Source organism: Juglans microcarpa x Juglans regia, chromosome 8D (assembly GCF_004785595.1).
Source record: "Juglans microcarpa x Juglans regia isolate MS1-56 chromosome 8D, Jm3101_v1.0, whole genome shotgun sequence".
NCBI lineage: Eukaryota > Viridiplantae > Streptophyta > Magnoliopsida > Fagales > Juglandaceae > Juglans > Juglans microcarpa x Juglans regia.
In genome coordinates, this window is record NC_054608.1 from 9,084,879 (window position 1) to 9,097,137 (window position 12,259).

Below are 12,259 nucleotides of genomic sequence, written 5' to 3' on the forward strand. Positions count from 1 at the left end.
CAAAACTTGTATGAGTTCATACTTCTAGCCAAGGGCACCAGGATTAGTGGGGACTTTTTTCTTGGACCCCCGGTGCCAATAAAAATAAAAATAAAAAATCTTCTATGAGTTCATAATAAAAAGCAAGAGCCCTTTGTCCAAAGAGCAGGACCGTTTTGGAATCCATCTAATTGAAAACGCCCTTAAAGTACTCCCAATACTCTCCATGAAGATAAGAATGGCGTTCTAACACCATAAGATATAGCAACAGCGTGCAGAACTAACAGTCTATTCAAGTACCTACAACACAGCAAAAGGTCAGAGCATTGATCAACAGAAGGAATCCATATAATTCCAGTTACATGCAAGCATCTTCACTAGTACCTTCACTAGTAATTCCAGAAGTGGTAAGTAGTACCTACACGCAAGCATCTTCACTAGTGCCTAGATGTAATTAGGCTTCATGAGCTGTTTGTACACTTCTGGTGTACTCTGTTACTATCATTATTTCAATAAAATTTACTTTTACCTATAAAAAAAAAAAAAGCACTGCTCCTCTACCAGTAAAAAGTTTGAAGTTATCAAGGAAGCTAGGATTATAGTTAGTTAAGATTGAAGTCAAATACCACAGCTATTCATTTTGTACACTAGATTGAAATCATACTCCTAATTCTAAAGATTTGAGCCAAAATATCTGAATAAGAAGATTTCTAAGATATTTAAATGAATATAATCAATCATTTTGGGGTGCTTAGGGCAACCAGGGTCAACATTATCAACTCCATCTCATTCAATTCATTAAAACCACTTCCCACCTATTAGTTCCTACCAAGAAAAAAAAATTCCCTCTCGTCAGGCTCAACTTAAAAAAAAAAAATTAAAAACAAAAGAGCAAATAAAAACTCAATAAGGGGGTTCTCACTTCCAATATCTAGAGGGAGCCACCAATTTTCACTTATAGAAGTTTATAGACTTTTAAAACCAAGTCGACCAATAGCTCCTGGCAAGCTGTCCCTAATAACCAATTGTACCATCAGGCTTGTTCTATTAGATGTTCATATATCTACGAATGGTAGCTAATTACATAGAGCCCCATCTCTATTGTTGATAAAATAATAAATAAAAATCCCAAATTTCTGGCATCATGGCTCTCAGAATTAATAATGGAAGACATGCAAAAAAGAAAAAAGAATTGCATTTCCTGCAAAATAAAGTAGATCATTCAGCTAATGCAACCGAACAATTCCCCCATGCCACTCAGTAATCTCAAAAACGGGGCTAAGGATTTTCTTCATTGCATGTAAAATAAACCTGACATTACAAAGCCACAAATTGAGTAAGCCCACCGAAGCCAGCTCTTACACTAACAAGTCTAACAGAGACACTTTTAAACAATACCTAACCCGGCAAATCTTAATTATACTTCTCCATGATAATTCATTCTTGCAAAAGATACCAACATTTTGTAGAATAAATTGGTAAATAAATGAACATGTTTATCCGAAATTGTAATCCATCGTTATAATCCTAATAACACATACAATTCGTTGCACATACATGTATATATGTATGTATAATACCAAAAAGACTCACAACGAAAAGGGAAAATGAGCAAGCGACCCTGGAAATTACGAACCCTGAGACAACTCGCAGAAAGCGCGCGCCTGGATGGAAATGTGTGAAGTGAGACGAGCGACGGCGAGAGCACTGTGCAGCGGCACCAGTGATTGAATGCACCCCATCTCTCCCGCCATGGTCCTTTCGATTCACAACAAGGTAAGAACATAATCGGTTTTTTCTTTTTGGGTTTCAATTAAAAAAGACAAGCCGAGAGGAGAGAGTGGGAGACCCACCTGGCAGTGGAGAAGACTGGGCGGCGGTGGGGCCGAGGTGGAACCAGAGGCCGGAGGAGGCCGGGTAGGGATGATGCAGAGGAGGATGAGCGTCGGATTGGGGAGGATCTGCCGGTAGAAAGCAGAGATCTCGAAAGGGATCCGGAGCGCCAAGCCATTGTTTTCGACTCCAAGTTGAGTGAATCCCCCAGCAGCAAGGGTTTAAAGGGATGGGATTCGAGGGAGAGAAAAAAAAGAGATGGGAGGGAAATCGTCCAATGTCCCAAAAATCAGATTCACAGAAAATTACCTCCGTCAAGGGTCGTCGTCGGCTTTTAGAATGGGTATTCAAAGAGGGTCACGTCGGTGACGGCAGGGAGAGAGGGTCACGAGTGTGGGTGCCGAGCATGGATCTAGCTGCTTTGGAGAGTCATGTCGGTAAGCAAGGGAGAAAGGGTGCGAAGGGTTTTGGTGCGATGGCTGGCTCCGTGGTTTGTGGGTCACGACGGTTTTGCAAGGGAAAGAGGGTGCCGAGGGATGGATTTTGAATCAGAACGAGGGTCAGTGATTAAAATGGATTTTTGTGTTGTGTGCCTCATGCTCTCTCATGGATGGACAACGTGTTGAGTTGTCATTGGAGGGTTCTTTTAAGGTCGGAACGGATGGGCCGGCTATAAGATTTTCTCAAAATAAAAAAAAATAAAAAAAAAAAAAAAAAAAAAAAAATCCAAAATATTGTATAGAAAATCATCTGTATTTTTTATTTGATGAAACACTTTTTTTTAAGTAGATGTTCAGGAACAACATCCCGACTAATCCGGAGGTGTACAGTATAAACACTTAAGATGCAAGATTATTCGATAAACTCTAAACTTTAGATCCACCCCTAATGTGAATATTAATTTTAGCTATCCTTACTGCCTCCCAAGGGATAATGATTCGTCTCCACTTCAAGTGAGATGGATAGTATCCATTAAGAGTAAAACATGAGGTACTTTAGTCATTTAACATGAGATGAGATGAAAAATTATCAAAACTTCTCACAATTTTCTTTCCAAACATTACTTAAACACAAAATACTTTTTAATTTCAAATATTCAACTTTTTTATCTAATCATTATAACTTTTTTAAATTCCAAAACAAAAATAATATTAAAAAACTCATAATTTTTTAACTTTATAATATTTTTATTTAACTTTTTCTCTATCATTTCTCAAAATCTAATAAAGCATCTTAACCCAAACCACTTCACTATTATTCACACACCATTATACTTTTCACAACATTATGAGATACTCCAAGTGTCCAAACGACCCCTAATACCAATAGCTTTAAACTGAATGAATACTATCCATTTCAAGTGAAAGGGAAAGAATCTTATTGCCTCTAAAGGATGAATTCTTGTGTAATAATTCTCTTGGAATATCTAAAAGCTAGTTTTAGAAGGGCAGGGGGAGCTGTAGCTAAAACTCATTTATATTATACCTGCCCTGGTATTTATTCACCTTCTGATCACTTCCAAAAAAAATTTATACATATTTTTATTAGGTTCTGGCCATGCAATGCAGAATCAAAGCAGCAAACTACAAATTGAATCCCAATGCATGCCAAACAACATGCAAGTACGAAGTAGCTGTTGATTAGAAAAAGAAAAGTATGAAGTAGCTGTCTGCCCCTACAGCAAAGTATTTTGTAAAAACAAAAGTCAAAGCAAATCCATATTAACTAGACAAGGCAGTGTTTGGACCGTATCCATATAAGAAACCAAACCAGAATTCACATAAAAACAAACAAAAGCAAAAAAGAATAAGAAAAAAAAAATTAAGGGTCCCATTGGCATTCATGTTCTTAGCACTGTGGACAATTCCAAACTTTCTGATATTATGAAAGCCTGTTTCTATGAGATGGCTTGAATATGTGTATTAAAAAGCTGCAGACTATTCGACCTGCAAAGAATTAAAAAGTATATATGTGAGCAACAGGTTAATATTATGAAAGCCTGTCTTTTTATGACAAGGCTTGAGATAATACATGTGGACCCCTATAAGCCGACGACCCGGCAAATTAGTCTGAATTCCATGGGTACATCTACTTTCTAGAAAAGCCACTACACGTTCATAATAACTATACACTTCAGGGGCTAATGGCCCTTTGACTTTATTACACCTCCATCCATCCCAAGCCTGGAAAGTCCAGGCGTCCAATCCCACTGACCCAGTTACCAGAAAAAGAAGAAGAAACCAGACACTTCATAGGAGTCGATGCATCGTGTTAGAAAATAACATAGAAAATGGCAGGATCATTTCAATTGATATTAACAATTTAACACTAGCCAACCAATTAGCGCTAAACATAGCGGTAGAAATCATGCACATTTCAATAAGAGTGGGGGAGAGAGAGAGAGAGAGAGAGAGAGAGAGAGAGTTACCATATCGTTTTCAGAATTTTATCAAGCCCAAGTTCTTAAGCCAGAGTAGCATCTCTGCTAGCCCTTCCTTCAAGCGTCTAGGGTTGTAATCCAAATCTAGTTTAGCCTTCTCACACGAATATGCCCACTGATGTCTTAAAACACGCACAGTCTGCTCCATATTGAACAAAATAGAAATCATAAGATCGCATTGAATACTAGTAGGCCGGTGGCAAACAGCCTTTTGGCCAAGTAAAACATTACTCACATGAGACACTTTTATACATGAACAGGTGGTGGGTAAGATCATGGTTCAAGTCCAGTGGGATGTGCAAGTTGCTTTCAAACCCAAAGAGAGCACAGTGACAGGAAAGAGATGTGCCTAAGCTGAAAAATTCCATTTACAGAACCTAATGCCAACCACCCATGGTGTGAGGTAACAAAGGTAGAGTGGAAGAGAAGACATTTATCCTTGTTTAAGTGGATTCCATAATTGACTCGAGAGTAATTCCTAAAACCATCTGTTTTGGATTTGAGAAATTAAACCCATATATGTTATGTAAAAACAATCAGGCACTTTCTCTTCTCAGTGCAGTGAAAAATATATTGATAATAATTTTCAGAATATTTAACTATACCTTAGATAGTTCAACATCAGAAGCTTGGTTTGAAGAATTCTTTAAATGATCTACTAAGCGCTGATAAAGTAGGTAAAAGTAAAGGCTAGCTCAAAAACCACAGCTTACCGGGGGGCTGATCAGAGGAAGCTGTCCCGTAATTCGTGAGAGAAGAACTGAGACCCAGCCATATCCCTCAATCACCCAATAGGGGATATTAAACAGAGGTTTTTTTGTCTCAGTGATGATAGCAGATAAATCAAAAACATGCCTGAATGATGCATTTTCTCCTGTCAGTAGATATCTTTCACCAGGTCGTCCTTTGTTCATTGCCGCAATATGGCCCTCTACTACATCATCAACATGGCTAAAAGAGAATTTATCATTTCCAGACCCTATATAGCCAGGTAACCGCCCATTAAAGCGTTCGACTAACTGAAAGAAATATAACAAAGTCAAATGGGAAATTATTAAGAAATATGCATCTTGTAGGTGAACGTCAAGCAGTAAAACACTAGCCTTTCCGATAGAGATTCCCATGAAGCTGCAGATAATACTCTCCACAACTTACACCAAAGCCCAGAAACAAGCAAAGTAAAAACACAAAGCCTTAACCATTAACACGTCCTTTTTTGGGTTATTGTATAGTAAATTCACCAGGTATTTCTCACCTGTTAGAAAAGGCTCCAAAGCAGGGCTCCTAGCAACATGTCTCTAAGACTTGTTTGGATGCAAGAAAATTTGAGACCTTTTCCAAAATTTCTCATAACTTCATTCCCAAACATACAAAACACAAAACATCTAACTCAATAACTTTTTCACTTCTTCAATTAAAATAACAATAAAAAACTAAGAATCGGGTGGCCACAGGACCACCACAGGGTGGTTTGTTGTGGCCAGCTAGGGGAATGGCCCAGATTCTTGTGGGCCACCCGATTCTCAGAGTTTTTTTCAGATTCAAATAAGAAGATTTTCTTTTCAGAATATTACTTGCAAACTTTTACCATCCAAACTTTTAAAGAAGTGAAATATAATTGCATCTATTGTAAGTTTCACAGACTGATGAAATCACAGGCTTTGCCTTTGCACAATTTTCACATTCAAATCCAAAAAAACCATTCACCAAAGTCCTCTTCAAATTCAAATCTGTTGCTCAGAGGTCTGGGGAAGATGAACATGACTCCCTGGGATTCATGTTCAAAACTCATCAAGAGAATCACCTCATTAACATGATCAATCAAATATCCATATTCAGACACCACAGAGGGAGGGGGAAGAAGGAAAACAATGCAATTAGGAACCTCTAATGGTACATAAAAATCCCCAAAACCAACTTGATCGGCCTCAATATCTGTCGGTGAATAAGCTCTTGGGTCTGGCCGTTATTTTTTAATAGACATAGTACTAAGTACTATTGTGAGCATTGACTTTATTGATAAAATATGTGCCTAGGTCGACACAAGAAATCGTGAAATTTCTTTACATGAGACCTCAATCATGCAACAAATACCTACACTCTCTCATGAATCATGTAAGAGGACAATGAAAAAGTCCAACTAGCTTCCACCAAACTGCATAATCCTTCGTCCTTGTTTAAGCATATATATAATGCTACTAGTACTAATTTCAACATCATCTTTCACCACTACAAAATCTTAAGCAATAAAAAAGGCAATCATACCATTCGGGCAACAATGTTTCCGGCGGTGAGCTTTCCTGGCCCATAAATAACTCCAGGATAAACTGCCACTATTGGAAGCCCATCGGATGCTGCTTGTATTGCAACCTTATCAGCTAAGGCCTTCGATTTCTCATATTCAGTACAGAAAAACTTCTCATGATGAACCTGCCATCACAATGTTGTATTCAGAAAAATTCCAGAGGTAGATCAAGTGACAAGGGACAAAGCCAGGTTTATAAGTTTGGAGGGGCTGGATATTCTTACGCTGGAATAGATAGTCCAATTGGAATTTTTAGGAACCCCATTAGCAAGAGATTAAAAAACTATATGAGTAAAAAATAAGAAAGAAAAAAAAAAATCTCGATATTGCATGCTTCCAAGGATATTGATAGTCTTACATGAGACCTTTTCATACATTGCAATTAAAAGAAAGGGGCTGAATAATGGAAACTAGCTCTTCGGAATGATGTATAGCTACCCAATGAACGTGGGTTTTCTCGTTAAATATGTTCTACCCAGATAATTACAAATTTCAAAAGAGAAATAATATAAGGTGAGATATTAAGTTCTAATTTGCTTGAAATAAAACAGGATACAAATAAAAAAAATAGTTACGATATAATTTATTTTTAATTGGCACCCGAGAACAGCGTCCCGACTAATCGCAAGGGTGCCCAGGCCCTCGGCAAAGAGTTTCCTGCAAGTGCACCTCAAATAATTCAAGGGAAAAACCTCCCGTCCAATGGCCCTTAGAGATTGTTTGCACCCAGTGAGATTTGAACCTTGGATTTTGGATGGAGCATGCCACAAGACCAAGGACTTTACCACTTTGACCCAACCCTAGGGGTTAATTACCATATAATTTTAAGGAAGACCAGAAGCTAATTTGATGATAATAAAAACAGGCCCACCTAAAAAATTGAGGACAATATGCATGTAAGGCATCCCTTGATCTTTAATGGCAGATCGAACATATAGGATCAAAACTGTCAAAAGATAGGGAAGGGAGGCATACAACTCTGCATTAAGCACCCAGTTAAGATTTCATTTCTTTCAGAGCCTTGGGGGGGGCCCTGGCATTGACCTTTCATTATCCACAACATCAAATCACATAAGATTAGGACAGAAAGTAGTAGATCATACTTGATTCTCATCAGCAACATATCCATCGGTTGGTCCAAGAGCGAAAAAGGAGGACGTGTATATCAGCTTTTCAACGGTCTTCGTCTCTCGCACTGCCTGTAAGACATTCTTCAACCCTCCAACATTCACCTTATAAAGAACACCCAATCATCAACACAAAGAACTAGTTTTTGTCTAAATTCAAATCTCGAAGGTCCTGATTGGTAGCAAGGGGGAAAAAACTAGCGGAACATTACAAAGTTTTCTCGCAAACCAAACGGAAAATGAGATTTAGCGGCCACGCGAGCTTACTGAGAAGAACTTAGAAGGATCAGGAAGCCAGGGTTCGACGAGGCCAGCTACGTGGAAGACGACTTGACAGTCGGAGCAGGCAGCCAGGAGGGAATGGTAGTTGGTCACATCACCATAGACGATTTCGAAGGAAGCGTCGCCGTCGGTGGGCGGAGGGAGGGACGACAGGTCGCTGGTCCGGCGAACCAAGGCCCGAATGGTGTGGCCTTGTCGGAGCAGGGCGTGGCAGAGTCTTCCGCCTAGGAAACCGGATGCACCGGTCACCAGTACCTTCATACTCTTCTTTAAAATTCCAGAGTCTAAACAGTAAGAAAAGCACTGTGTATGAGCCGCTATACGTTTGGGTAACAAAGTACTTCAGATATTACCGGAATGAAAAAAGATATTTGTATCAATTTCTATCCATCAGCTTAAAGCTACAGCACATCTCATAATATTTTTTTTTTTTTTTTTTTTTTTGTTTTACCGCAGCATATAAGAGGTGTTGCGGTTATGGACTAATGTAAATATATTTTTATTATAAATTGTGTTATTATTTTAAAAAAAGTAAATAAAATATGAGATTTATATAAAAAAAATTTAATTTTTAATAATAGACCCTATTCTTTTTTAAAGAGATTATGCGATATTTACGTACTTTACGATTATATATAAAATTATTCGTTCTATTATTACTTCTCCATTACTATTCACAACTTTTTCAACAGTTCTCACTACCCAAACCATCATAATATGATTTTAGTGTTTTGGCAACAATACCAACTCCTGGACATAGTCGTGGAGTGTGAAAGTGTTGTATAATTATTTTAAAAAATAATATAATTTATTATTAAAAATTAATTTTTTTTAATGTGAATCATGTATTTACTCAATTTTTCTAAAAGGATTGCGCATCACTTACGCACTCCACTATTATAAATATTATTTCTCTTAACTTAAAATTTAGTGGTTTTGACAATTATAAAAAAGAGAAATGCTTTAATTATAAATAGAAAAGTAAATTTATAAATTGATGTGACTTGAAGTAGTACATTAGATTGTAAAACTACTTCTATAATTATATTGTAAACTATATCTAATATTTCATATAAATTCAAATCGGTTTGTATATTTACTTTAGTGTAATTTTTTTGTACCTACAACACTTCTCTTATAAAAATGTATCATATTAATTAATAAGATTAAAAATAATAAAATATAGAATAAATAGCCTCGTTATTCCCTACTTAAAATTTAATGCCATTATAAATTAGGCACCATTTTTATATAACATTATTGTTGATGTCGTGTTTCGTGGCTTGGGTAACTCCACGCTATTGAATTTAGCCTGGATTCTGTTGAGATAGAGAATGGGGACTCGGGGGCCGTGGTACCTCTGATGCTTAAGTTAGTTTTAGAGATAGGGTGGTCAAATGAGTGAAGGAGTAAAATATTCAAGATCAGAGATCCCCTAGAGGGTGTGAGGCGGTATTTATATACCTAGTCAATATGATCTTCTGACAAAGGAGATTTGAGGAGGTGTCGTCCGTACCTGTCATCCAAGTCATGGGGGGGTCACCCGCATCCCTTCTAGCTCGTTCTGTGTCAGCCTTCGTCAGGTGACAGGACCCATGCCCGATCATGGCAACCACTGACACCTTATTCTAGGTTGCATCCTGCTTGGTGTCGTCTTCCACTTAATGCGGCATGGCCATGTCAGGTGAGCCCGCCATCAGTACCCAAGCGTAGGGGGTTGTCCTTGACACCCTGCTCCTGAATTGTAGGCACTTTCGTCTGTGCAGCCTTAAGTGCCTGGGTGTCAGTATCCTTCCTGATACCTTGATTTGATCCTGACACTTTGATCGTTGGTGGTTAGGAGCAATCTGCACTTCTGAATGGTCCCCACACGAGGTGCGTCTTCTCCCCATTCCCAATATGGGCCTTCTTGGCCAGCTTGGCCCATGCCCTAGGGCGACCTAGGCCAGTTCATTCGGCCGAGCCCAAACCCAAGGGAATATTCCCCTCACAATTGTAATCAATTTTTATTTTATAATAATTTGTTTAATGATATTGTGATCTGTTGAGACAGTCCCTCCCATGAGGAATACAATGAATGTCCCAACCATCCATACATGAATATTTGCGTACCATTCTACTATGTTGGGGGTGTAAACATGAATGTTACAAGACACAACAAAAATGCTATTTGGAAGCCCTCGTTTTAAGTTTTTAATGCACCCCAGCACACCCTCCATGTCAGCATATATAAATTGTCTATTTTGTCCTCATTTAAATTTAATCTCTTTATTATTTAATTCTTCTCTAATGAAAGCCAAAGCCCTCAACATATGTGAGGCTTCCAAATGTACTCTTGGGGCTCGACGAAAACTACCTATTCATGGTAGATGGCAGCTAGCTCAACGGGAACCAATTAGGATTCTTCACGTTCATCAGAATCTTCACCTAGGATTTTTCACGTCAGACGGAAACCAGCTTTGGAATCTTTATCGATGAAATATCCACCTATGATTTCTCTCTCACCACGCTATCTCTTTCTCATAGCTTGTCTTTCTCACTTAGGGTTTCTCTCTCACCAACGGAATTGGATAGAATCTGTAGCAGGAGATTTTATAGTGTTACTAATTTAGGTAATGATCTCACAAACTGTTTTCTGCTATAGTGTTTTTCATTAACACTTGCTTAAAGTGGCTTGGTCTCTTCAAAGGCCCCTATTTTTTTTTTTTAACTTGCTTCTGCAATGTCGACTGAAATCTTCCCCTTAAGCCAATGGTAATGTGATTTAGAGCTGGTTTTAGTTTGGGTATGTGATTATGAATTTTTGATAGATTATTATGAAATGGGTCTGTGTTTTAGAACTGATTTGTGAAAAAATCTAAGTCCATAGTGTTGATGCTCTGGTTTTGTGTTGAAAGCCAATGGTGATATGATTTAGAGTTGGTTTTTGTTTGGATCTATGATTATAAATTTTTGGTAGATTATTATGTATTGGGTTTGTGATTATTATGAATTAGGGCTGTGTATTTAGAGCTAGTTTCTTAATAAATCCAAGTCCATAGCTGCCTAGAGCATGTCTAAACCATTTCTGATGGTTGCCTAGATAACTTGTTCCTGGGCGCTAGTACGGATAGTTTTCCGTACTAGATATCAGTCCATCTCAATAAAACTCTCATAAATTGCTGGGAAATTTATAGTTGGATATATCTTGTTTTTGTGTTATCTATTTTACATTCAAGAGAGAGATTCTGGTTAAAAAAAGGGAGGATCAAGTCTTGAAGAGAGAACTAGAAGTTCAGAACAACATGGATAAACTCATAAGAATGACAAACGATATTGAAAATAAATATGATGATCTTTGAAGACAAAGGGTGAAAAATAGGTGTGCACGACTATGTTTGTGCATGTAATGGAGACCGTGGAAAGCAATAGTGTAGAATATTAGTCTTATATTGTATTAGGCTTATAGTGTAATTTTCGATTACTTTTGTAAAATTCTACTCTTAAATTTGTGAATCATGATGTTGTGTAATGTAAAACTGTGTTTTACCTTATGCATTGTGAATGAGATGTTGAATGCAATTTTGTAAAGGAACCACTTTTGGAGTGTGTAATATTGTGGTGCTTCAGGTGCTGCTCACATGAACACCATCAATGTTTTTTTTTTTTTTTTTCTTCTTTCATTTTAAGCACTTTGTTGTGCAGCACATAAAAGGAACATCTCCAACCATATTCAAACCATACGCTTTCAATTCCAGTATATTTAAAAACAACCATACAACATTTCATAACTGTCCTTACACTTTATATCTTGTGAACAATTGGCAGCGATCTAAACTAAAGAAAATGTTGTACAAAACTAAACAATTATCTCAATTACATCTCCATGCTAAACAATTGGCAGCCATCAAAGTTAAATAAAATGTCATAACTGCTGAACAATAGTCTCATGGCAACCATAACAGCAAAAGCAAAAGTATTAAAAAGCAAAAGCATTAAAAAGCAAAAGCATTAGTTTCGATTTGCTAACAATAACAAGGACAAGATTGACCAAAAGAATCTAACTAATAATTGGATGGAGCCCACCTTTTTAAAAGTAGTTTAACTAACAGGATAATCATTGGTTGGTAGAGTGTGTGCTGCATTTTTCTTTCGGCCCTCGAGGAAGAAGCTGTCATTTCCCATGAGCATGTGTTTTTGCACTCCAATGGTGGAGTTGTAACATGGTATGTACGATGTACTAATTACCCTGGCCACCCACTCGCCGATAAATAAATTAAAAAAAAAATAGAAGCCAACAAAAAAAAAAAAAAA

At 37.5% G+C, this 12,259-nt stretch overlaps 1 protein-coding gene across 1 annotated transcript; it reads right to left on the minus strand.

The window, feature by feature from the left end:
- Positions 1 to 3,076: 3,076 nt before the first annotated feature.
- Positions 3,077 to 8,282, minus strand: LOC121243458 (putative dihydroflavonol 4-reductase). Its single transcript, XM_041141574.1, has 7 exons — positions 7,952 to 8,282; positions 7,661 to 7,789; positions 6,518 to 6,682; positions 4,966 to 5,271; positions 4,241 to 4,391; positions 3,657 to 3,758; positions 3,077 to 3,110 (listed from the first exon to the last, which is right to left on the minus strand). Exons 1-5 carry the CDS (start codon positions 8,225 to 8,227, stop codon positions 4,251 to 4,253), a joined length of 1,017 nt encoding a protein of 338 aa, XP_040997508.1. The 5' UTR covers positions 8,228 to 8,282; the 3' UTR covers positions 3,077 to 3,110; positions 3,657 to 3,758; positions 4,241 to 4,250.
- Between the last annotated feature and the right edge of the window lie 3,977 nt (positions 8,283 to 12,259).

Bases quoted from the DNA above. Each gene is read 5' to 3' on its own strand.
- LOC121243458 (XM_041141574.1), bottom strand. From the start codon at position 8,227: ATGAAGGTACTGGTGACCGGTGCATCCGGTTTCCTAGGCGGAAGACTC. The intron at 6,683-7,660 runs GTATGATCTACT...TTGTGATGGCAG, and splicing joins ATGTTGCTGATGAGAATCAA to GTTCATCATGAGAAGTTTTT. The intron at 4,392-4,965 runs GTAAGCTGTGGT...AATATGGAGCAG, and splicing joins TTCCTCTGATCAGCCCCCCG to ACTGTGCGTGTTTTAAGACA.